The sequence below is a fragment of the Vulpes vulpes genome, chromosome 11, assembly GCF_048418805.1.
Source record: "Vulpes vulpes isolate BD-2025 chromosome 11, VulVul3, whole genome shotgun sequence".
Lineage (NCBI taxonomy): Eukaryota > Metazoa > Chordata > Mammalia > Carnivora > Canidae > Vulpes > Vulpes vulpes.
In genome coordinates, this window is record NC_132790.1 from 9109741 (window position 1) to 9136769 (window position 27029).

At 38.9% G+C, this 27029-nt stretch overlaps 1 protein-coding gene across 1 annotated transcript; it reads left to right on the plus strand.

The window, feature by feature from the left end:
- Positions 1-1327: 1327 nt before the first annotated feature.
- Positions 1328-26177, plus strand: SAAL1 (serum amyloid A like 1). The gene is made up of 12 exons (XM_072725460.1): positions 1328-1537; positions 3561-3674; positions 8646-8729; positions 12774-12853; positions 14490-14549; positions 14679-14794; positions 15138-15318; positions 16723-16805; positions 16894-17082; positions 21712-21905; positions 24027-24119; positions 24784-26177. Exons 1-12 carry the CDS (start codon positions 1403-1405, stop codon positions 24874-24876), a joined length of 1422 nt encoding a protein of 473 aa, XP_072581561.1. The 5' UTR covers positions 1328-1402; the 3' UTR covers positions 24877-26177.
- Positions 26178-27029: the final 852 nt, after the last annotated feature.

Sequence of the window (27029 nt, forward strand, 5' to 3'; positions counted from 1 at the left end):
TGTGTAACTGTTGGGGTCACACTGACTTGATGTATATGTGCTAACAGAGACCTCTATTATGTCTTCTAGTGTTGAAAATATTAAAATACATATTTTATTTTATATTAGTTTTATTTCTTCTTTCTGTTGGGGAACCCCATCGATATTTTTGGAATTCAGGTTGAGGTCGATGGTAGCATCTATAAATCTCTTTCATCCACGTAAAAGTAGGTGTGATCAAGTATCCCCTGTGGGGTGGGGGGCACTCGGGGCTGAGTACCACGCAACTCATAGAAGCAGGAGCTGAAAATACGGGGAGTTGTCATACTGACGTTCTTCCTGGTGACCTATGCCTGTCCGAGGGTTCCATCCACACTGGGGTCTCAGAGGGAGGCGCACTGAGGTCAAGGAGGCCAAAGGTGCCTGGAGGTCCGGGCTCCGACAGCCTCGACAGCCACCTCTGCACCCGACTCGCTGTCCCTGCCCATCAGGAGGAGATGGACTATCTGGTCCAGTGGGGAATATAAAAAATAGTGAAAGCACCAAAAAAAAAAAAAAAAAAAAAAAAAATGGTGAAAGGGAATAAAGGGGAAAGGAGAAAAAATGAGTGGGAAGTGTCAGACAGGGAGACAGAACATGAGAGACTCCTAATTCTGGGAAACGAACTAGGGGTGGTGGAAGGGGAGGTGGGCGGGGGTGGGGGTGACTGGGTGACGGGCACTGAGGGGGGCACTTGATGGGATGAGCACTGGGTGTTATGCTCTATATTGGCAAATTGAACTCCAATAAAAAGTATGTAAAAAAAAAAAAAGAAAAAAGAAAAAAGTTATAAATGTCTTTTGTTCAGTTAAAAAATAGAAAAATAAAAAAATAATAAAAAGGACAAAGGAGTCAACTTAAAGGAGCTCCTATTGTTCACCTGAAGACAGTTGAACCTGAGAAGAAAGGATGAGAGGAAAAATGATAATTGGGGTTCATTGAAATAAATTAAGGCTGTTGAATGCTGTGAGATTTTTCAATACATAAAGATAAAAGGTTTTTTTATTTTTTATCATTATTTTTTTACAAAGATAAAAGTTAATATAAAGTGCACAAAAGATGGCTTGTAATAGAAAATAATGTTCTGAAAATTGATTTTAATAAAAAGGGAATTGTTTTAAAAAAGAAAAGGAGAGAGTGACAAACGGCAATTCTGGAGCCGGCTGGGCGTGCTCGGGTCCCAGGAAGGGCGGGGGAGGGGGAGGGGGGGGTCAAGGCCTCTGCGCAGCCGAGCTGCGAGCCCCGAGCACCGCGGGGCTCCGGGCGGCAGGGGGCGCTGTGGCGGGAGCCGCGCGGGGCGCGCGGGGCCCTCTGGCGCCAGGAGGCCGGTCGCCTCCTCCCGCCGCTTCCGGCGCGGCTCCTCCGGGCGGGCGGAGGCCGAGGCATGGACCGCAACCCTTCGCCGCCGCCGCCGCGCCGCGACGAGGACGGGGACGAGGACGTGGCCGGGGGGGACTGCATAGGGAGCACCGTCTACAGCAGGCACTGGCTCTTCGGCGTCCTCAGCGGGCTCATCCAGGTGTGGACGGTGGCGCCTCGCGGGGGGCCCCCCCGCCCCTCCCCCGCCCCGCCCAGTGTCCCCTCCCCCTCCACTCCTCCCCCGTCCCGCCCCCCCGCCCAGTCCCCCTCCCCCCTCCCCCGCGCCCTCCATCCCCGCCCCCTCCCCCCCGCCCAGTCCCCCTCCCCCCTCCTCTCCTCCCCCCGCGCCCTCCATCCCCGCCCCGCCCCTTCTCGGGCCGGCGCTCAGCGCCCCGGGACCCCACCACCTCCCGGCAGCCCTCCACGCCCAGGGCGGTGCGGCGGCAAGGACGCAGGAGTGCTGACGGTTGACACCGTTTACCTGTGCACGTTCCCCGGAGCGTTTGGGCGCCTAAATACGTGGCTGGCGTTTTGCTCCCCATTCCTCTGTGTCGCCGCTGTGAAGCTCGGGACCTAACTCATCTCCTGGACTCTTGTTGCAGCAGAATGAATGGGGCGTCCGGGTGGCTCAGCAGGTTGGCGCCCCCTTCGACCCAGGGCGTGACCCAGGGCGTGACCCCGGAGACCTCCCGCGTCGGGCTCCTGCATGGGGCCTGCTTCTCCCTCTGCCTCTCTCTCTCTCTCTCTCTGTTCTCATGAATAAATGAATTTTAAAAAAGAATGAATGGGGTGATTCTGGAGTCCTTGCAGCTCTGATGCGGAAAGCGTGGCTTCATCCCCTCACCGCTCCGAGCCTCGATTTCTGACTCCGTTTCTATAAAGTGCGACAGAAACACCTATGTTCTTGTGTACGGGGGTATCGTGTGTCATCGTAGGTAGAGCGTGCTTACCGTGGCGCTTGGCTGATGCAGTGCTCTTCTTCACCCGCGTTTCGGGGACTTTTTTTTTTTTTTTTTTTTAGATTTTATTTATTCATGAGAGACACAGAGAGAAGCAGCCCAAGGTGGGACTCGATCCCAGGACTCCAGGATCACTCCCTGGGCTGAAGGCAGGCGCTAAACCCCGCAGAGCCACCCGGGGATTCCATTGGGAACTTAACCTACTTTCAATCTGTTCTCTCCAGCGCATCTACTACATGGCTGCAGGAATAGTCGGCGCTGAGCAAACCAAGCAAAAATAAATAAATAAATAAATAAATAAATAAATAAATAAATAAATAAATAAATAAATAAATAAATAAATAAATAAATAAATAAACAAACAAATAAACAAACAAACAAACCGCCCATGGGAACTTATTTTGGTTCTCTTTGCCTGCGAGAGAAAAGCGCACATTTCTTAGCTTGGGATCCAGGGCTCCTTGCAACCTTCCCAGCCTCATCTGCCCATGACACACTAAGCTACTCACCATCCCCCAACATTGCTAGGCCCCTTTCTGAACTCTTGCACTTTCTCAGGTACATTCTTCTGCCATTCTTCCCATGACAAACTCCTATTCTCCCTCAAAAATTCAGCTTGAAGATCCCGTCCCTAGGAGAAGTTTGCCCACCTTCCCCAGGCATAGGTTACCGGTCCATCGTTTTTGCTTTCACAGCTCTGTCCACAATTCATTTGAATCACTTAGCTTTTTTTTTTCCTGTTGTGAAAATTAGTTTACATGTGTTTTCCCCTCTAGATCCTAAACTGCTTGAAACTAAGGGGTTATATTTATTCATCTCTATATTTCAAGCCCAGTGCCTAGTAACAGTATTTATTCCATGAGTGTTGTTGTTTTTTTTTAATGTTATTTATTCATGAGAGACACAGAGAGAGAGGCAGAGACACAGGCAGAGAGAGAAGCAGGCTCCACACAGGGAGCCCAATGTGGGACTCATCCGCGGTCTCCAGGATCAGGCCCTGGGCTGAAGGCGGCGCTAAACCGCTGAGCCACCCAGGATGCCCTACTTCATGAATGTTGTATGAATAGATCTACCCAGGGTTCATAATTTTTTAAAACAAGGTTTCTGCAAGAGAAGATACTTTTAGGACAGTGTCTTTGTGACTTATGAATGATTATGGGATGATATTACGTGATGAATGCTATGGGCCGCTTTTATCATCAGTTTTCTTCCTTTCTGTTAAAGATTGTTAGCCCTGAAAACACAAAATCCAGCTCAGATGATGAGGAGCAGCAGATGGAGCTCGATGAAGAAATGGAGAATGAAATTTGCAGAGTATGGGATATGTCCATGGATGAGGTATGGAGTTGGAAATGAAACTGAATAGACTGTTGGGTAAGAAGGTGGTAAATGGATTTTTCTTTTTAAGTTTCAGTCCTTAAGTCTCTGGGGGAAAGACTTTAGTGTCTGTAATCACTCATATGGGTCTAGGGAGTGAGCTGTAAATGCTAAACTTTTGTTTCTGAGGCTGGAGGATCTGACCTGTCATTAGAGTTGGTCTAAATACATAGTTCTAATGAACACAAGAATACTTGTAGCCCAGGAAGGTTCTGATACTTATCTGCTCAAAGAGAATGCTGACCTTGTGTTTGAGAGCAGGTTGAGAGACCACTGATGTACCATGATCAAACTAGAAGGGGACAGGAGGGAACCATGTGTATAGAACTGCAAAATAATATTTTAATGTTTGTATTGTACTCTGTAGCTCAGCAGCATTTTCATGTTTATATTCTACTTGCTTTTCATAATAACTCTGTGATACAGGTAATACCCTTATTTTACAGATATGAAAAGAGATTGGCATACATAATCTCTCTCTCTAATTACTTGAACTTCTGCAGTGACTTCCTCGTTAAAAATCTTTGTTTTAGTCTTTCCTTTCTCTTCTGTCCTCCACGTTGCCATGAAAGTTCTCATTTTCCTGAAACACAGATTTAATTGTGTTCTGTCTTAAAAATTGTCCATGGCTGGGGATGCCTGGGTGGCTCAGCGGTTGAGCACCTGCCTCCGGCGCAGGACATGATCCTGGAGTCCCGGGATCGAGTCCCACGTCGGGCTTCCTGCATGGAACCTGCTTCTCCCTCTGCCTGTGTCTCTGCCCCTCCCCCTGCCTGTGTCTCTATCTCTATCTCTCATGAATAAATAAATAAAATCTTAAAAAAAAATTGTCCGTAGCTGTTCACTGGCATCAGTTATTTTCCGATACAGCTTTATTGATGTATAATTGGCACCAAAAGCCTGTGTATTCTTGAGGTATAATTGATGTACAGAAACTGCATGTATTTAAAGTGCACAGTTTGAAAAATTTTGTGTGTGCATACCCACACATGAAGCCATCATTGTAATAAAGAAGACATCTCTCTCACCCTTAGAAGTTTCCTCTTTGTGATCCTTTCCACTTACCCTTCCCTGCTTCCAGCCTCTTGAGGAACCATTGTCCTGTCACTTCAGAGTAGTTTGCATTTTCTAGTTTTATCTAAACGAGGGCCTATTCTTTTTTTGGAGGGGTCCAGCTCTTTCAGCATCATTGTTTTAAGATTCATTCATGCTGTGTCTGTCAGTGATCTGTTTTTTTTATTGCTGAGTGATAATTCATTTTGTGATTTATTCATTTATTCTTCTGTTGGTGGGTATTTGAGTTCAGGGTTTATTACAGTTAATGCTGAATTTTTGGGTCTAACTATGTAAGACATGTTTTCCTTTCTCTCAGGTGATACCTAGAATAGTATGGGTCATATGATAGGTGTATGCTTAACTTTTTAAGAAACAGTCCAAATTGTGTTTCTTACAGGTTGTGTGAAAAATTGTGTACTTTCCAAAGTGGTTTTTACATTTTACATTACCATAAGCAGGGTATGAGGTACAGTTCCAGTTTCTCCTCATTCTCACCCACACTTGGTGCAGTCAGCCTTTTAATTTTAGTCATTCTAAGAAGTGCGTAGTGATTCTCATTGTAATTTGGGTCCCTAATTACTAACAATGTTGACCATATATTTTTTTAATGTGCTTATTTGCAAACTGCATATCTTCTTTTGGTGCCTGTTTGAATCTTTTGCCCACTTTTTAATTGTGGTGTTTTCTTAGTTTTTTTTTCTAAGTTTTATAATTTTAGGTTTTACTGGTAGGTCTGTGATCCACTTTGAGTTAATTTTTGTGTGTGATGCAAGGTATGAGTTGAAATTCACTTTTTCTGCATATGTTCAAGCTTATTTTTTAAAAGGCTGGCTTTCTCCACTGAATTGCCTTTGTACCTTTGTCAAAAATCAGTTACCTGTCTGTATGTGTGAGTTTGTTTCTGGGCTCTGTTCTATTGATCTGTTCATCCATCTTTACGACTGTTTTAATTACTGTACATTTATAATAAATCTTGAAATCAGGTAGTATTAATCTAATAGCTTTATTTCTCAGAGTTGTTTTGGTTGTCCTAGATCTTTTGTATTTCCATATTAATTTTAGAATCAATTTGTTACTTTCTTGACTGGGTTGGAGTTGTGTTTATAGATCATTTAGGGGAAGAATTGATAAATTGAACAAGGTATATCTTTCCATTTATTTAGATCCTCTCTAATTTCTTTCAGCAAAGTTTTGTAGTTTTTAGTGTATAGGTACTTCACATCTTTTGTTAGATTTATTCCGAAGTATTTCATATTTTTGTAGGCTACTGTAAATGGCGTTTAAAAAAAAACTTTTGTATGTTCATTGCTAGTATATAGAAATACAGTCAATTTTGTTTAACTTCTATCCTGTAGCTGTATTCCATTTGTGAAGAAAAAGTTTTACTACTTTCTCAATTTGAATTGCTTTTATTTCTTTGTCTTGCACATTTGTCCTGGCTAGAACTTCCAGTATGATGTTAATTAGAAAAGTGGTAAGAGGGGCATCCTCTTGTTCTTAACTGAAGGCCAGAACATTCCGTCTTCTGCCATTAATATCATGAAGCTGCAGATTGAGAAAGTCTTGTCTCTCTCTACCTAGAGTCTGTATCAGGAATGGATTTTTTTATTTTGTCATGCTTTTGCTAAGTCAGTTGAGATGATCATGTGGTTTTCTTTTTATTTTGTTAATATGATGAACTAAGTTGATTGGTTTTCAAGGTGCTAAAATCTTATTAAAATTTTTATCTAATTTCATGAAAGATTCTCATTTTCTTGTCATTGTCTGGTTTTGGTACCAGGATATGCTGTCCTCATGGACTGGGAACTTTTTCCTCTTGACTTTTCAGGAAGAGTTTGTGCAGAATTAGTTTCTTAAGTATTTGGTGGAATTCAGCAGTGAAGCCATCAGAGCTTGGAGCTTTCTTTATGGGAAGATTAATTGCTTTTTGCTCGTTTACTTTTAGTTTTGTATATTTATTACTTTAAGAAATAACAGTTTTATTGAGATATAACTCTACCATAAAATTCACCATTTAGTGGTTTTTAGTATATTGTGCAAAATATTACAAATTCAATTCCTTTAATAGGTACAAGGCTTACCTTTGGTAGTTTATGTTCTTCAGGGAATTTATCCATTGTATTCTAAGTTGTCAAGTTTATTGGTGTAAACTTGTTCATAATGTCCTTTAATTATCTGTAGAATCTATAGTGATAGCATCCCTCTCATTCCTGGTGTTAGTAATTTGTATCTTCTTTTTACCCTCATCATTCTGGCTAGGAGTTTAATTTATTGATCTTTATAAAGAACCAAAGGCTGGCCACATCGTGGCTTCTAGCACGTTATCTTGTCTATCTTCTCTGTAGCACTTAGTTCAGTTGTGTATGTGTTGATTGTACATTTTTCTAGATTAAAAATTCCATGAGACTGGGTCCTTATCTAGCTTGTTCACTAATGTGTCCACCAGAGCCTCAAACAGTGCCTGTTACTCGGGTTTTGCAATTACTACTTTAATGAATGAATGCATGAATGAATGAATGAGTAGCTGAGAGGTAGCATGGTGTGTTGGTTAAGAGCATGGCCTTGAGTCAAGCTCATCTGAGTTCTGTTCTCCTGGCTTTGTTCTACTGATTGTATAATCTTGGGCAGGTTGCTTAGCCTTTTAAAACCTCTGTTTATTAGTGGAGTGGGGCCAGTAGTAATAACCTTAGTAGGGATGTTTTGAGAATTAAATGAGATAGTATGCAAACCACTTCACTGTTATTTACTACTTACTCAGTAAATGTTAATTACCATTATTATTATTATTATTACTGGTGTTGATAGTGTTAAGACTTCCTAATCCTGTACTACTCTAGGAATTATTAACTATCATTTAAGTAAATCAGTCTCTCCATACCCTAATTGTTGCCCACGTGACAAACGGCACTCTGAACACTTAAAGCATCTGTTGCTGTGACTTTCAGTTTGGAGTATATCTTTGAAAATACTGTATTCTCTGACTGTGCTCTCTTAGTAATTACAGGATGTGTCTTATAGTCAACAGTCATGCAGATTACCTTGGTTTCAGCTGCTAGGAAGGATTACTTCCTCTCTTGAGGTGCCTCCAGGGCCCTTTGAAGAGCATTTCCACTTAAGCCATGTAGCCTCTGGTTTTAAGTTAAGCTATTGCAAATATACACTTCAAGTTTGTTAAAAATTGGAGGCGATAGACTGTCAAAAACTTAGTTTTATTAAATATTGTACAGCACAGATCTCCACAGTGAACTGATTTCGTCTTGGAGCATGTGAGATTAGGTCACATGACCACTGCAGGTTCACTCACCTATGTGGTGCATCCCTATCGGTGCTGTGGCCTGAGCAAACTCTAGGAAGGACATATGAAGCTGTCGTATTACACTGTGATCAGAATTAGTTTCTGTTGAGAATTTTGAAAGCACAAGTTCTGATTTGGGGCATAACCCAGTAGGTGTTTTAATTTCCCCCATTGTGTTTAAACTCTTAGAAGATAGGAATTATGAGTTTTATGCTTTTTCCCTACGCCAGTGTTTGGCAGGATACCTGGCAACCAGCAGGTGTGTTTGAATGAGTTAACATTCCTGGTGGCTAGAAAGATCATAAGGTAAATGCATTCAAGGCAGAAAAAAAAACAATCTCCTGGAATATCACAGTTAGTTTAAATTTGTTTATGAATTTGTTCCATTGCCTTGGGATCAGATAGCATAAAGACTCTAACATTACTTTTGTGTAATGATACAATTCCTGACCTAATGGCTTTTTTTTCTTGAGCCTGATAGGAGGTATATATAGAATTTTTTTTTTTTTATGGTTGTCTGAACTATGGGGTTTAAAGAGGACTATTCAGCATCCAAATTAATAGTCATTTTTTATTTTCAGGATGTGGCTTTATTTCTCCAAGAATTTAATGCGCCTGACATATTTATGGGAGTATTGGCCAAATCCAAATGTCCTCGATTAAGAGTAAGTATGTGCATTTTTACAGCTGCCTCTTTGGAGCAGTACCAGCAGATAGTGCTAGATAGTCTTTCATTTTTCTCACTTTAATTTTCTTGCTGGCCACAAATCAGTCTGTAGACTTTTATTTAATATTGCTGGGCACTAGATGAGGTGCTGTTTACAATTATTAGAGTCATAGGATTTTAGATTTGGGTTGGACCAAGGAGATCAATACTTTCATCAACAGCAATGGGAAACAGGCATAACCGAAGTTATGTTCCTAATATGTGGCAGAACAGGAAATATTGCCCATTTCTGTTGATTGCTTTTTTTTTTTTTTTTTTTTTTTAAAGATTTATTTATTTATTATAGACATAGAAAGAGGCAGAGACACAGGAGGAGGGAGAAGCAGGCTCCATGCCAGGAGCCTGACGCGGGACTCGATCCCGGGACTCCAGGATCGCGCCCTGGGCCAAAGGCAGGCGCTAAACCGCTGAGCCACCCAGGGATCCCCAGATTGCTTTTTTTTATTCATAAAATCCTCCACTGCTTAAAAACCTTCATTCTAAACTCAGCCCAACATTCAGGACTTTCTATAATCTGAATCTAATTCATCTTTTCAGCATAAAATCTGCCGTGCAGATGGTCCTTCTAATTTAGCAAGGCCTGTCTCCTCCTTGTCTCAGTAGCTTACTGTGATTATCACCATCTCCATGCCTCCCTTCCTACGCTCCATCCCTCTCAGGATTCATATTTGTTAGCCTAGGTGCTACTCTTCCTCTAAGCCTTCCCAAACAAGTAAGCTCTCAGTGGTCATTGCTGATAGTAAAAGAATTATCTGCACTTCTCATTTAGTCTTTATGTTGTGTGTGCAGTGGATTGTGTTTTTGTGTCATTTAGGTTGCCATGTGCTATGAGTATCATGGGTGATCAGTAAATATTAAGTAATTATACTTAATAACTGAAGTTATTATACTAAATAACTGAATTATACTGAATAACTGTTTACTAAGTATGGCTATTTGGTTTTACCACTCCATGAGATAGGAATTTATCTTCACTTTATAAATAAATGAGCTAAGTCTCCAGTTAATTTGTCAAGGGTCATAAACTGGGAAAGAATGGAGCTGGGATTTGAGCCTGGCCGGCCTGACTTCAGTATAACCACTGAACTGTATCACCTCTCTTTCTCTGAAATTATGAAGTGGAGAATTATCTAGCATATTTTTACAAATCGAATGCTGAATTCAAATTTTTTTAGGACCAGTGTTCTATCTAAAATGGGGCTTGATGAACTGATGGACTACTTTTTCCTTCACTTATTACATTGGTATAAAAATTTGACTGTTAACATGATTTTCTCCTGGATTTTTCTAACTTGAATACATTGACTCGTGATTAGTTCTTAAAGAAAATAAGTTTATGTCAGTAATGGCACCTTTCGGGAATTAGTCATATCATTATATATGTCTGTGAGCCACAGCATGTCTGTAACAGTGATCCTCTGCCTTGGGCACGTGTTAGAATGGAGCACGGGCTCTCAAACCTCAGCAGGTCCCAGAACCACTGATTTCTGGGTCCACCCCCGAGTTTCTGATCCATTAAGTTTGTGGTAGGATCGAGGCTATCTAACAAGTTCCCTGGTGATGCGTGTGTTCTGAACCAGAGCCCACATTTTGAGAAGTTTTGCCCTTGGGACCTTTGAAAAATCTTGAGTTAGGCCCTACCCAGATCAGGTGAAACAATCTCCGAATGTGAGACTCCACACGACTTTTAAAGTTCCCTCAGTTGATTGCGGCTAGCAGCCAAGACGAGAAACATGGTCTTTGTTTGGAAGTTCAGTCATTCTCCCTTTTTTTTTTTTTTTTTTTAAGATTTATTTATTTATTTATGATAGACATAGACAGACAGAAGGAGAGGCAGAGACACAGGAGGAGGGAGAAGCAGGCGCCATGCCGGGAGCCCGACACAGGACTCAATCCTGGGACTTCAGGATCGTGCCCTGGGCCAAAGGCAGGCGCTAACCGTTGAGCCATCCAGAGATCCCCAGTCATTCTCCCTTTAATCTGTAAGGAAATGTCTGTGTGTCTCTGCTGCTTCTGTTCTCCTTGAATCTTTTCCCAGCATTGAACCTGCAGTGGTCATGTGACCTAATCTCACATGCTCCAAGACGAAATCAGTTCACTGTGGAGATCTGTGCTGTACAATATTTAAGCCCTTGTTTCATTGAAACTTTCCCTTCCTGTAGCTTCGATGCCACCTCACTCTCCCGGTCTCTGGCTTCGTCACTCACTTCTCTTGTCACTTTTATTGGCTTTTTTCTTTCTTCCTACACACTGAGTGTGGATTCTTTCTAAGGTGCGACCCAGATCGCTTGTCCTCTTTAAATTCATTTCTTTAGTGAGCTCATCCGCTCTTTACACCTTTTAAGTTGGGAGTCTATGCCTGTGGGATCAGAGCTGTGCCCTTCCTTCTGATAGCTAGTGGCACATCTTCCTTCTGATATCTGGTGGCACATGCATTCTCTACCTGCATGCTGCATTTTCCAGTCCACAGTGCTGTATGTCCGGACACAGTGATGAACACTCCTATCTGGTCATAAAAATTATTTGCTATGAGGGCACCTGGGTGGCTCAGTTGGTTAAGCATCTGTCTTTGGCTCAGGTCATGATCCTGGGGTCCTGGGATCGAGCCTTGCATTAGGCTCCCTGCTCAGCGGGGAATTTGCTTCTCCCTCTCCCTCTGCCTGCCACTCTCCCTACTTGTGCTCTCTCTCCCTTTCTCTGTCAAATAAATAAATAAAACCTTTAAAAGAAAAAAAGAATTACATGCTGTGTTTGGTAAGCAGTAGCCTCCCAGGCCCTATACTGGAGATTCTGATTCAGTAGCTCTGAGATGGGACCCAGAAAAATGTATTTTTAACCCCTTCTCTGCCCAAGTGATTCTTACGTTCCAGCGAGTTTGGAAATTAACTGCCTAACTGAGCTCCTTGTGTCCTTTCCTGCACTTTCTTTTCCAATTTTCCTGTCAGGGGGACCATAGCTCCAACTGGAGAAATGAAGAAACTTGAAACCGAGGAATCAGGTTCAACTGCCTTCTACCTTTGCCTCCCATCAGATGATTTTGCTTTCCCCTGAGTCCTTCTCAACTTCATCCCTTTCCATGCCTGCCATCACCACTGTCATCTTCGCACACCTTCATTCCTGAGATGTGGTATGGCATAGCTGTTAAATGCTCAGGCTCTGGAGCTCTTCTGTTGCATAGTCAGAGATCCTGGCAGGTTGCTTAATTGCTCTGTGCTTTAGTCCCCTCTCATCCGAAAAATGGGGATGACAACAGTACCTGCCTTATAAGTTATTATATGAATAATAATACATGGAAAGTGCGTGGAATAGTGCCTGGGCCTAGTACATGCTAAGTAAAAATCGGCTCTTATTACTGAGGTTATTAACTTCCTGTAACATGTTTCACTATTGTGTACTATGCATTTTGCTGCTGACGTAATCTTCCTAAAATAATATTGCAGTATGCTGCTGTCCCCTTTCTTGAGGATCTTTGTAGATCCACATAACCACCTAGATTAAATTTAATCTCTTCAGCATGGCATTCATGTCCCTTAATCCTGATCCTTTTTACCTGCTGTTTTTATCTCATGCTATTCTCCAGGTGTGTGCAACAGCCAGGCTGCTTTCTTTAGGTTCAGTGTATTAGCCATGTGCATTATTCCCTTCCCATCTTTGCTGATGCTTTCCACTTGTCCAGATGTCTTTCTTCTTGTTTACATGTCTGAATCCTACTAACCATTTAACACAATTCATCTGTAAGATTTCTCCTTCCATAACCCGTGCCTGCCTTTGATATTTCTTTTGCTTGTGTCTTTCATCCCTTGTCAAATGCTGTAAACTTGTCAAGATTAGGATGCAGGGAGTATACTTCTATATGCTACCTCATCTTCTCTTCTGCCTCCATACTTGACTTGGTGAAAGTTTTTTTCAACTTGTTATTTTTGTTTGTGTCTTTTATCTTTGAGACATTGTGACCTATGACCTGTGACATTTGATTTGGCAGGAAATCTGCGTGGGAATTTTAGGTAATATGGCCTGTTTCCAGGAGATATGTGTGTCCATCAGCAATGATAATAATCTTGGGTAAGTTTTACTATATAAGAATTATGTTTTTACAAAATAAATAAATATTTCATATCTCTAAGGAAATCTGAATACATAGGAGATACAGAAACATTTTATGAAACATAGTACTTCCTTTTTCCTGTCTTATAGTCTTCAGGAACTTAATTATATATTGATGGTAGCTGGGGGCTTTCACAGTTTTTATGTGCATCATTGAGGATTTAGGCCTGTTTCTTTATTGGTTGCAAAGGATGAATCATCAGCAGGTGGTAAGCCTGGTAAGGTAAGATCAAAGGGGGGTCAAAAGCTTGGCAATGGGGCACCTGACCAGAATCCCAAATAATTTAGGCTCAGCGAATCCCAAGACTCAGAGAGCTAGAATCTGGAAAAGCTAGACTTAGTGACCAGGGTTTCCCTGAGAACTCTTGACTAAGATCTCAGGATAGAGCTTGTTGACAAATTAGAAGATACAGATTGCCTCAGTGATTCAAAGACTTTCATATTTTCGCTTGGACGCTAGTTCTTTTTACATGTGGGAAAGTTTTAGGCAGAGAGTTTTTTGGTGGAAGACCTACTGATTACTTTAAAAGATCTGAGAACACCCTGGAATTATATGCTAAGTTTCACCAACCTGTTCATTTTCTAGTTCATGACTGTTAGTCAGAATTTCAGAGAAATTTATGCCCTCAGTAGATTAAGAAAAGTGTTCTGGGTGATTATTGTCAGCTAGGGTTGTGAGGGTTTATCACAGGATTTAAGTACCTGGGTCTCTAAAATAGAGATGATTACCTCTTCTAGGTGTGAAGTGACTTTGAGATCCTAGTTCAAGATGTTTTCAGTAATTCAACAGTCATTCATGCAATAAATGGCCTAGGATTATATTTTGTCTCTAGTGGTTCCTATCAAAAATCTAAGAATGAGTCATATTAAAATTAACATGGAGCAATTCACATTGGTGATGGGATATAAATTTGTTCAGCCATTTTAGAGCAGTTGGGCATTATTTTGTTAAGTTGGAAGATAGGCAATGCAGATGCTGTGATCAAGTGATCCCACTCATCTGTATGGTAAGATATACAGTGCACACATGTATCAGCCAAAAAGTGTTACAGGACATTGCTTGAAATGGCCCCAGTTAGAATCAACTCACATATCTATTAGTAAGTAGTAGCCTGGAAAAATAAATTGTTTTATATTCATATGGTGGAATGTTCTGCAGCAGTGAATCAAAGAATAATCACCATGGGAAAACGTGGGTAGACCTTAAAAGCCATGGTGTTGAGCAAAAGAACTAAGACTCAAAAGAATACATACAGTATAATTTTTTCACATAAAATTCAAAGCCAAAATATATGGAATAATTATAGAGTGAAACAAGGATATAATTGCTGGAAAAGTCCAGGTAGTAGTCATTTCTAGGTGGTAAAGAGAATTGTGATTTGGAAGGGACAAAGAAAAGCTATGGAGATGTAGCACTCTTCTGTTTTTTTGTAAATATATGTTTATTTGATAATTATTCATTAAGTATTAATTTCTTGTATATATACTATATTTACAATGAAAATGTTGAAAAAAATTAAATGAAAATACTGCTTAGACATTTGAAGTGAGAGAAGTGATGTATATTGAATTAACTTCTTTATTTGTCTATAAGACAGGTATTATTGCACTGTTTGTATGATTCAGACCCTCCCACTCTTCTGGAAACAAGCCGGTATGCTTTCTTCTTTCAATGGATTCTGTATACTCACTTATACAGGAATCTGGGAGAATAAAGTTAATTCTTTATGGCATTTCCTTCTGTTTTTCAAACCTAGATACTCAGCTCGTGTTTATCTTCTAGGTTGTTGCTTACTTGTCTTTCTCAGACAGAAGTGGCCAGTGTCTGGGTTGAAAGAATCCGGGAATATCCAGCTATTTATGATAGCATTTGTTTCATTATGTCAAGTTCAACAAATGGTAAGTCACAATGTAATTTGGGAAAAAATTTTGGTTATATTTAATATTTAGGAAACCATGCAACTTTCTGGAGGTAGCTTTAAAAAAAGCATTAAGTCTAAGGTAAAGTGTTTCTATTCAAGATATAAAATTTCTTCTTAAGCTGCGAGGATACTGATAAATCCTCATTTAAAAATGAAGGAAGACAAGCAAATTTAAACAAAGGAGATGAATAAATTGCCCTCTGAATTAGTAAAGTTTTGGCAAGATTTGGCTGTTTTTGGAATAGCTTTAGGAATTTTCATTAGTCTTACTGCTTTTAAAATTTTGTTTCTCAATTCAATATTTGTTTTATTATCTGCAGTTGACTTACTGGTCAAGGTAGGGGAAGTTGTGGACAAGCTTTTTGATTTGGATGAGAAGCTAATGTTAGAATGGATTAGAAATGGGGCTGTTCAGCCTCAGGACCCACCCCAGGAAGACTCAGAAGAGCAGCCGGTGTTTAGGATTGTGCCCTGTGTACTTGAAGCTGCCAAACAAGTACGGTAAGTGAGCTCTTTTGTGAGATTATTCTTGGAAAATCCAATTGGGGGATCCCTGGGTGACGCAGCAATGTAGCGCCTGCCTTTGGCCCAGGGCGCGATCCTGGAGACCAGGGATCGAGTCCCACGTCGGGCTCCCGGTGCATGGAGCCTGCTTCTCCCTCTGCCTATGTCTCTGCCTCTCTCTCTCTCTCTCTCTGTGTGACTATCATAAATAAATTTTTAAAAAAATTAAAAAAGAAAAAAAGAAAATCCAATTGCTAGAAATATCCTTAGATACAAGTTTCGGGTTCTTTTCAACAGGATGAATAATGTTCCGTCAATCTTTGTCAGGTTGGATTCACTATTAATATTTGTGGTGACAGTGTATTTGCTCCTTTAAAAAATCATAATAGTTATAAAGTACTTATTATAATATTACTTAGCTATAGGCTATTTTCTAGCATATTATGGTTACAGTCTTAAAATTTTCTGCAGTTTTGTGTGATTTAAGTCAAATGGAAAAGAACTTATTTTTTATCTTCCATTTTTCAGTTAATGTCAGACATCATTTGTTTTCTTTTATTTCCAAGCCTTTGCATAACATGTTTCTTTTACCTTGAATACTTCTGCAGGTCTATTCGTAAACATCATTTTTCTTAAGATACCTTTCCTGACTCTCCAAGCTTAATTAAGTCTGCTTGCCATGTGGTCCTCTAGCACCTTGGACTTCTCTTAGTATTACAGATTCATATCACTTTACCATAACTGTTCTTTAGTTCTCTCCTTTTCTTTAGACAATAAACTCCATGAAGATAGAAACAGTGTTTTACACCTGTTTCCCAGCTGCTAACATAGTACCTGAAAATAGTAGGTACTTAGTGCTGAACCATCTTTTTTATTGTTCGCTTTTTTTTTTTTTTCTTAATCATTTGAAGAACTAAGATTGTGAATTTCTAGGAATCCAAGCTGTTGATCACAAAAATTAGTATTCTCAGCTAGGGAGGTTGGGGAGTCCTGAAGTCGTGAGAACATTGTTACTGTTGATGCTTGCGGCAGTGGGGCTTTCACTCGCTATATAAATGTTTTAGTCATTTTTCATTCTGATTATTCAACTATGCCAGAATGATGAAGTATCACCTAGAAGGTTTCTGTATTGTTGCTTTTGTGGGACAGGGCGAAAAAATTTTTTTTACTTCTTTCTTGTTGTGTGGATTATATTTCATAATTTTTTGTTGTTGTTTTTTTTACTGTTTTCCCCATTAAAATGTAAGCTCTGGTGAGCACCAAGACTTTATCCTGTTCCCTGTTTTACCCTCAGTACCTGAGGGGAGTGACTAGTACAGAGTGGTAAGTATTTGTTGAATAAATGAATGATTTGCAGTCTCATAGAGTTGTTGATTCAGTGCTTTTGCGTTTTGTATTTAGTTCTGAAAATCCAGAAGGGCTCGATGTTTACATGCATATCTTACAGCTGCTTACCACAGTGGATGATGGAATTCAAGCAATTGGTAAGATGTTTTATAGGAAAGCACCGGAGTTACTCATTGAGTTGTTTTCTGTTTTTATATTACCATTTTCTTTATCATTTTTATTAAGTACAGTGTCCTGATACTGGAAAAGACACTTGGAATTTACTTTTTGACCTGGTCTGCCATGAATTTTGCCAGTCTGATGATCCACCCATCATACTTCAAGAACAGAAAACAGTGCTAGCCTCTGTTTATTCAGTGTTGTCTTCCATCTATGCATCACAGGCTGAACAGGAGTATCTAAAGATAGAAGAAGGCAAGTACCATTTTAGTTCACTGAAGTAAATTCTGTTCTCGTCTGTCAGATTTTAAAGCCCAGGCTTGTGATTATTGTTCATGTGGTTGGTTGGTTGGTTGGTTGGTTGGTTTCTTTCTTTCTTCGTGCTTTTATTCCCCTGATTACAAAAATACTATATGCTCAATACAAAAAATTTGTAAAATTTATAAAAGGAAGTGTAACACTTGTAATCCCACCATCCAGACCAAAAATAATTACTATATACTGCTTTTTATGCAAATTTTTTCATTTAGAAATATAATGGGAATATTTTGCTATGTAAACAAATGGCGTTTCACAGAGTGATTTTTTTTTTTTTTTATGACTACAGTTAAATCCAGGATCCATTTAGAATTTATTCAGGTGTTACATGTGAGGCATGGTTTCAGCTTTTTTCCCAGATGGCTACTCAGTTGTCTTAGCATCATTTAGTGAATAAACCAGCTTGTCCACACTGATTTGAAATTTTATCATTTGCTATGTTCTGAGTTTCCCTATATATTTTATTCCCTTCTGTATTGCTGTATTCATGTATGGGTAGCCATGGTTTTAAAATATTTTGGTGTTGAGTAAGGCTAGTCTGCTTTCATCCTAATATTTCAGAATCTTTTTGACTATTATTGTTTAATATTGAATTTGATTAACAAGTTACGAAAACTAGAATCTTCCTGATATTTTTATTGCGATCACATTAAATTTATAGTATCCAAGAACAGGTTACACTTTTCCATTTGTTCAAGTTTTATCTTATGTCTTCAGGAATGTTTTATGATTTTCTTCATATAAATCTTGCCTATTTCTTATTAGGCTTCCTAGTTATTCCTAGTTATTTTATCTTTGGGGTTGCTATTGTCTGTGACATCTTTTCTTTCCATTAATTGTTGCTGTTGGAATCTATGAACACAACTGATTTCTGTATATTAATTTTGCATCCATGAATTCTCTTGCTATATTTAATAGTTGTTTCAGTCATAACCTTGAGCTTTATCTGATACAGCTTTGGATTTAAGTTAGATATGTTTTATCTTTTTTCTGCCTCTGATTTCTTTCTCTTATTTAATGGGTTGCCTTGTACTTCAGGTGTTAAATGCTAATGATAATAGAAAACATCCTTACCTTATTCCTAATTTTATTGGAAATGATTCTAGCATTTCACCATTAGTCATGATATTGTTATTTACATTTTACCATATAAGGAAAAATTCATTTATTTCTACTTTATTAAGAGTTTTTAATAAAAAGTGCATGTTGAGGAGCACTGTTACTGGGTGTTATTCTGTATGGTGGCAAATTGAACACCAATAAAAAATAAATTTATTATTTAAAAAAAGATATATTTACATTTAAATAAACCAGTATATGGCTTGTGTATGTAGTTCTAACATTTAGGAAGGTGCATATTTTTGGTCTGATGGTTACCTTTATAATTATGACTGCTACAAAAATAGAATCATAAATTATAACTTAAAAATCATTAAAATCTAAAAATATAAAAATCATTAAAATCTAATAACTTTATATGTTCTCATTCATTTGGGGAATATAAATAATAGTGAAAGGGAATATAAGGGAAGGGAGAAGAAATGTGTGGGAAATATCAGAAAGGGAGACAGAACATAAAGACTCCTAACTCTGGGAAACGAACTAGGGGTGGTGGAAGGGGAGAAGGGCGGGGGGTGGGGGTGAATGGGTGGACGGGCACTGAGGGGGGCACTTGATGGGATGAGCACTGGGTGTTATTCTGTATGTTGGTAAATTGAACACCAATAAAAAATAAATTTATTATAAAAAAATCTAATAACTTAAAAGCTATATCTTAATGTTAATAATTCCTTATCAATTTTTCCTCATACTTTCAAATTACAAATTCAAGTCTCAGGGATGGCATTCCTGAATTATATTTTAAAATATCATTTTAAGTTTTTTCTTCGAGAGCAGTAATTTTGTGTAGGACCTCCTTTCCTGTCTTCCATAATTCTTTTTTCTTCATTTAAAGAAGAAACAAACCAAACCCTCTTTATTGTTCCTTCATTTTGCTCTTTTCTTTCTGACCACCATGTCCCTTGCTATGTGTTGAACAGTGTCCACCCTCCTTTGTGCTGCTGCTAGTTTTGCCTTCATTTCAGTGGTGGCTTGAAGTTTTCTTTTAGTTTCTTCCTTGAGTTTTGCCAGCTCAGGTTTCCTCTCCTGTTGTCATTCATTTCTCAGTCTGAGCTCTTCTGTATCTGCTTTGTACTTGATTACATGTTGTTTTAAAAATCATGGCTCAGTATTAATATGTGTAAGCTTCATGTTAGCTTCTTTTGGTGAGTATTCTTCATCTTTTTTTTTTCCCCTTGTTTTTTCTTTTCTTTGTTCTTTTAAGTGTCTTTGTGTTGCTCCTATGCTGGTTTCCTTTTGCTTACTCACCTTTGAATGACTTGAGTTTTTCCTGGACTAGCCTAGCCGTTTGCAGGAAGTTCACATAGGAGAGTGGCTAAAGCTGTCTTCTAGGCTCCCAGGAGTTGGGTCTGTGAGTCTTCCAGCTCTTTTTACCAGGTGAGAGATGGCTGTGGTGAAGTCTTGCCTTTCCCCTTGCCATTTGCTTCCTGCAAATGTGGCTTGTCTATGGAATTAGTCATTTACCCCCTCTTAGTCTGTTTCTTAGAATCCCCAGGGGAGCTCCAGCTGCTATCTTACACGTTCCATTCCTGCTCTTGTAAACAAGGGATCCTGGATTTGCACCTCAGAGTATGTGCTTTACCTTAAAGAAATGGACTTTCCGGGATCCCTGGGTGGTGCAGTGGTTTGGTGCCTGCCTGTGGCCCAGGGCGCGATCCTGGAGACCCGGGATTGAGTCCCACGTTGGGCTCCTGGTGCATGGAGCCTGCTTCTCCCTCTGCCTGTGTCTCTGCCTCTCTCTCTCTCTCTCTCTCTATTATAAATAAATAAAAAAAAATTAAAAAAAAAAAAAAAAAGAAATGGACTTTCCTGGCTCTTTCTGAGACGTATAGCCTCGGGCATCCTTTCGTCACTTGCTCCTGCACCTTCTGCTTGATTGACACTGTTTCCACCTACCTTGTGTTTGAGGTTTCTGCTATCTCCTAATTTGATCTATGCTGGCATTTGTTTTTTGTTGCTTATGTTCTTTTTCTGTGGTGATTTCTGAAAGGAGAAGGGGAGGAAATGCTGACTTTGAGCCCTAATGCTCTTTTTAACCTTTTTGTATATATGCTCTTTCTGTTGAAAATCATTAGTTTTTATTTGCAATACTCGGAACACATCTTTCTTGATGTTAGGAGTCTGGGTGTTTTTTTTAGCCCCACCACCACTCCCAACCCTCAACTCCCTGAAAATTTCTGTATAATTTTTATGATTGGGGGAGAAAGTGTAAAGATGCTCTTTGAACTCTAAGCCTCTAAATAACCCTCACTCACTCATCCTGCCCTAAGCCTTGAATAAGGGCTTTGCAGAGTTAGGGCTAGGGGTGAGAAAGAGAGAGATGGTATAGTGTAGATTGATGTGATCTACAAGAACAAAATGGAGTAAAGAACTGAGTGTTAGAGTCTAGAGTTAGTGACAACACAAGGGAGAGAGTGGGAATAAATCCAAGGGGAATATAGTAAAACAGCCCTACAGGCTGAGTGCTTTGAAGAGGTGACATTGAGTTGAGAAATAAGAGATATGATTTCCCTAGTTTTTTGGTTTCCTTAATTTAAAAAAAAAAGTCATTTTTCACATACAATAAATACCTAAATCTGGAAGTGAAGTTAGATTATCTAGATGATAGATTAGATTAAATCTGGATTCAATGCTACAGAAAATCCTGCTTCCTGAATTTGTAATTGTGATGCAGAAATGGTAGGGTTAGAATCAGTGGTTGAATCAAAGTGAGATACCTTTTAACATGATCATGCTATAGCATACATTTGAGTCTGAGCTTTATTTTTACCTTTTCTGTTCAGTTTTTTAAATAGGCCCATTAAAATGACTATTCAGTTTTTTAAGAAATCATACTGTTTCTGAAATTTAACTTAAAGAAATATGTAAAAGCTTTGTTTAAGATGTTGATGATAAAGTTTAAAATTGAAAATCTTTCTCACTATGGCCTCCAAGATGCTGCACGATAGGACTTTTGCCCAGCTGTCTAAAAACTTGTCTTGTGTCCCCTTCTTTACCCCTTGCTTCACTTGGCTTGAGCCACAATGGCTTTTTTGTTTCTCAGCCCATTTCCTCTCTGGGATTTTTGCACTTATTGTTCTCCTGCCTAAAACATTTTCCTGGACTCTTTGCATTGAGGCTTCTCCTTTAGTACTGTCCTCACCTCAGAGAGCTTTCCCTGCCAGCTGCTTTATTATATTCCCCTTTAATTTCCTTCATAGGTAGAATTCACTGAAGGCTGAGATTATCTGCTTTAGTCATTAGTTTGAGAGTATGAAAATGTAAGCATCTTGCAGGCTGAGTTCTCAATGATCTTGTTTGCCATCATATCTCTGATACCTAACGTAAACTCTAGCAACTAGTAAGCTGTTTAGCACTTTTGAATGAATGAATCAATCAGTCAACAAAAGGAGGAATGGTCAAATTTAACTGGCTAATCCTGTGCTTTTCAATATGTTTGTACATTAGATCTTCCTCTAATTGACAGCCTGATTCGTGTCTTACAAAACATGGAACATTGTCAGAAGAAACCAGAGAACTCGGCCGACTCTAACACAGAAGAAACGAAAAAGTCTGACTTGACCCAAGATGATTTCCACTTGAAAATCTTAAAGGATATTTCGTGTGAATTTCTTTCTAATATTTTTCAGGTTTTAACAAAGGTAGGAAAGAAGTATTGATGGTTTCTTCAGCAAAAGAAAGTATGGATTGCTTAATGCTCCAAGTGTTATTATCACTGTATTTTTTTAATATAAAGGTAGTATAACGAGGCACCTGGATGGCTCAGTTGGTTAAGTATCTGCCTTTGGTTTAGGTCATGATCCTGGGGTCCTGGGATCAAGTCCTGCATTGGGCTCCCTGCCCATCGAGAAGTCTGCTCCTCCCTTTGCCATTCTGTCTTGTGCTCTCTCTCTCTTAAATAAAATCTTTAAAATAAATAATAAATAAAAAATATTACATACATTTGGGAAAATAGAGAAAGAAAAAAGTTATAACTGTAACTTTATAATCGTAACTCAGCAACTGATAGGGTTTGGTATGTTTTTATATATGTTTTTTGCACACTTATAATCCAGTATATAGAACTTTATAGACTGTTCTTTTCACTAAACATTATGTTATGAGCCCTTTTTCAGACTCTGAATTTACTGAAAGACCTTTCACTGACCAGTTTGTTTAATACCCAACTTGTCAAAAAAAATAAAAACAAAAACCACCACCAGTTTTCATAATTTACTACAAACATGTTTTGGGAAATATTCTTCCTGAATATGCTCAAGATTGTTCGCATATTCTTCCTTTGAGCATACTTTCTACCCCTATATTTTAGAAAAATATTAATATAACTATGAAGAATATATTCATATTCATTGCATTTTTTTTTAAAGAAGGATATTTCTTAAAAGATGTTTCTGTTATTCTGGTAATTTGGTGTTTTTGGTCAAGTATTCTGCTTTTCTAGATTTGGGTCAGTTACTTGAGTACAGATTTTCAGAAGTTAGATGACTGAACTTGGCACTATACAAGTAAAGATGGCTGAGGCCTAATGGCTGCATATTGCCCCAATTATTTACGTGAAAATGTTGGCTTTACAGGATCCTTATTATCAGGTATTATAATTTTTATGTCAAGTAAAGTTCAGTAGGTGAGAAATTATGCCTTATTTTGATTTGCATTTTTTATTAAGTTGAATATCTTCCCATATATATATGTGTGTGTGTGTGTGTGTGTGTATAGAATATATATACATAAAATACATGATAAAATATATACATATATATTTTAAATATTTTATTTATTAGAATGCACGTGATCAAGCGAACATGAGCCGGGGGTGGGGGAAGGGAGGGGCAAAGGGAGAGGGAGAAGCAGGCTCCCCACTGAGCAGGGATCCCTACACAGGGCTCAGTCCCAGGACCCTGGGATCATGACCTGAGTTGAAGGCAGATGTTTCATATATGGGCACTCCTCCATATATTTGTGTATTATTTAAGTTTCTTACTTTATACATTTATCTATTTTGATTATTTACCTGAACTCTTTGGGCAATAATAATATCTTTTGCATATTCATTGCAAGTGTTTTTCCTGTTGTTTGCTGTCACCTTTGTGTGTCCTTTTTGTTTTTGAAGGGATGTTTATTTTTAAGTGACAGGAATATTGAAGGAAGATTGAGAATAAACCAGGGATATGTCATGAAAATTCTTATGTGCCATATCTAATGGAATATGGATTTAGTCTTGAGGATTGAGGAGCTACCAAAGGCTTTTGTTTTAAGGATCAAGTGAGATGATCTCTTTTGAAAGATTACTCTAAAAGCAAGAGAGAGGATTAGAGAGAGTTGAGACTGGAGGCCTGCAGACCAACCAACGGGCTCTTGTGGGTGGTAATCTTCAGGAGTAATCTGAAAAATAATGAGACCCCAAACCGTGGAAGGGTGGATGGAAAGAAGAGATGGGATAAGGGAGATTCAGTAGAGTAGAATTAAACTCTTAGGGGGAGGGGTCAGCAGCAACAGAAGAGGAGGAAAAAAATCTTGGCTGTATCTCAGGTTACTGCTTTGTGCAGCTGGATGGGTGGCTGGTGGTCCCTTCCCTAAAATAAGGACTATAGTGGAACAGAGTTTCGGTTACATAAAGAGGAATGATGCTGGGCTCAGTTTGGGACATTTGAAATGCTCATAGGATCAGTAGGGAATTACTGATATAAATCTACTGATTTATATTTATTGATCAGATAAAACTTTAGAAATTTTCCTTTTTTAACATTAAATCTTTGTTTTAGGAGACTGTGGCTCGGGGACTAAAGGAAGGCCAGTTAAGCAAACAGAAATGTTCCTGTGCATTTCAAAACCTTCTTCCTTTTTATAGTCCAGTGGTGAGTATGAGTAAATGTATAGGTGGCTGAGTTGTAGAGAATTACTATATGTTTTTATGTAAGTACTTATTATCTCCTACCATTGTCAAAAAAGATTGTGTATACAATTCACATGATTTAGTGCCATTGTCAGATAGATGATTGTTGGGTAATTCATGGGACTAGCCTAGTGATTCTAATTTTAAGAGGAAGGATCAATACTGAATTTATTGGACCTCTTACCATTATAAAGTAAATAGCATGTATATTAAGCAAAGATAAGATTCTTGGGTAGGAATGATATTATGTTTTAGGGCTCTTGAAATTGTATCACATTTGCTACCATTAGAGGCAATTTGAAAGTAGGAACCTTTTTAGGAAAATGAAGTTTGGAATATGGTAGTGAGAGGAGCCTAAAGGACCCTAAAGTAATGGACCCTAAAGGAGAAACAATGGAAGTATAAATAGTAGTTCAAGAGTAAAACTAAATGAGAAGGGCTAGTTACTTCTTTGATGTTTTGAAGGACCTGGGAATGACAGTAATCTGTCATCTGGGGATCTGTCAACATTTTTTTTCCTTTGGACTATTTAGAGACCACAGATAGAACATTTTTATCAACAATTGATATCTTAAACCACCATTTCTTCTACTTATATTTATTTGGCTCTTTTGTTTGACTCACAGATAGAAGATTTTCTCAAAATTCTACATGAAGTTGATAAGACTCTTGCTGATGACCTGGAAGAAAGCTTCCCAAATTTGAAGGTTCAGACTTAAAACCTGAATTGGAGTTTCTTCTGCCCAATAAATGAACTTTGTTTCTTCACTGGCAGTTGAAATTCACCAATACCTAAAGCTTATTGGACCCTGATTGTATGGTATTACACCCAGGCCCTTCTCCCTGTCTTATCTCACTTACATTCTGCTTTGGAACCTGGAGTTTTGCCTGCTGTCAAATTCACCCCCCTCCACACACAATTTTTTTCATATAGTTTTGTGTTATTTGTCCTCTTTAGGTAAAGAAAACAGAAATACAAGGTTATCATTGATGTTCTTTTTTAGATTGAAGCGTTGGTAAGGATTTTCTTCATACCTCTTAATTTGATTTTTACATGAGAATTTTGTATTTGTCTCCACTGCAAGTACATTCAGCTGTGCTAACAGAAAACCCTACTCTAAGAGCCTAATCTGATAGCTTTTATGTATCTAATGCAATAAGAAATCCAGAGGTGGGCAGTCTAGCCCTGATTTGTTGACTCAGGGATCCTGATTCCTTTTACTTCTCCATGTGGTCTGCATGTAGACTTTTGTGTTCATATTTACTGTCTTGTGGTTAAGGGGGCTGTAACATCTCTGGACCTTCCATCCACATTCAAGGAGGAAAAAGGAGAAAGAGGCAAAGGGGCCTTGTCCTAGCAAGTCTTTACCTTCATATTTGTAAAAGACAGCCCTCCTCACCCAGAACCATGTTGATGGCCATCCCTAATTGCAGCTATTTGAAATCAACCCCCCTCCCCCCTTTTTTTTCCTTCTAGGGTCAATAGGTGAGAAAGGCACGAAGAGAAGGGAGTTATGAAAGGCTTTTTGATAGGCAATCTGTGATATATGCAAACACATCTTATCTTAGCCTTTTGTGATTATTGTGTCGATCAGATGCCAGATTGTTAGTAACAACTCAGAAATACCTTTTAGTTTAGCTTTGTTACAGTTCAATTTTTTTCAATGTTGTAAATACGAAGATAGAAATATAACATTTTCATGAAGGCACATTAGCAGAATTCTCTATTTTCAGCATAATTCCAGTGGTTGAATTTCAGGAATTGATTTGCTTGAGGGAATTCAGATTTTTTTAAAATTAAGATTGAGGGAGTTTAAGAGCTTCTGATTCGGGATCCCTGGGTGGCGCAGCGGTTTGGCGCCTGCCTTTGGCCCAGGGCGCGATCCTGGAGACCCGGGATCGAATCCCACATCAGGCTCCCAGTGCATGGAGCCTGCTTCTCCCTCTGCCTATGTCTCTGCCTCTCTCTCTCTCTCTCTGTGACTATCATAAATAAATAAAAATTAAAAAAAAAAAAAAAGAGCTTCTGATTCTGTACCAACTGTGCTATACACGATTTCCCTCACATAGTTTTATTATTTATGGTGCTTCTGAATGAAGTCTATTCAGAGATTCAACCAGGTATTCTTTAGGGAAGCATTCAGCTTGCATTATTTAGTTACTGAAAGAGTTTTTAATAGGTTGTAAGAAAACATCAGTTATGAATAACAAACCCAGCTTTTTACCAGTCTTCAGGTCATTTTCTGGGTTATTTATGCTGATGTGACTACTATAGTTTTGTAGGATGAGTTGAGCTTAGGATCCTCACTCTATCTTCCCAGCCTCCTCCTTTGCTTACAAAAAGCAAAGCCAGGTTTTAAAACCCCTCTTCTGGTATAGCCTGTTCGCAGTTTATTTTAGAATCTTTATGGCCTTAAAGTATTGGTCTTGTCTCACATTTTGTATTTTTTCCTTAAGTGAATTTTGCTGATAAAACACAGGATGTAGCATTATTAAGAGGAGGTGTACAATTTCTAGTTTGGAGATAGTTTTATTATTGAAAATGTCCCTACCGAAAAGAACTGAACTATAAAATTAAAATCTTACTTTTAGCTCTAACTGATAGATTTACTCTGTATGTTCTTAATGTCTTCCATACTGACCTTATTCTAGGCTGAATGAGACCATATTTCATGTGAGGTCTCAAAGGCACTGATGAAATCACTCCTGCCTGTGTAAGTGAACTAATGTGAGTTTGCTCCTTGGTGAGTTACAGGTAGAGACTACACCAGGTGGAGCTGTCACACAAGTAATTTTCTTTGCAGCAAATGAGGAAACCATGGGGAGTAGTTTCCAAAGCTGTGATCCCCAAGCAGGGGTGAGGGAAGTTGTT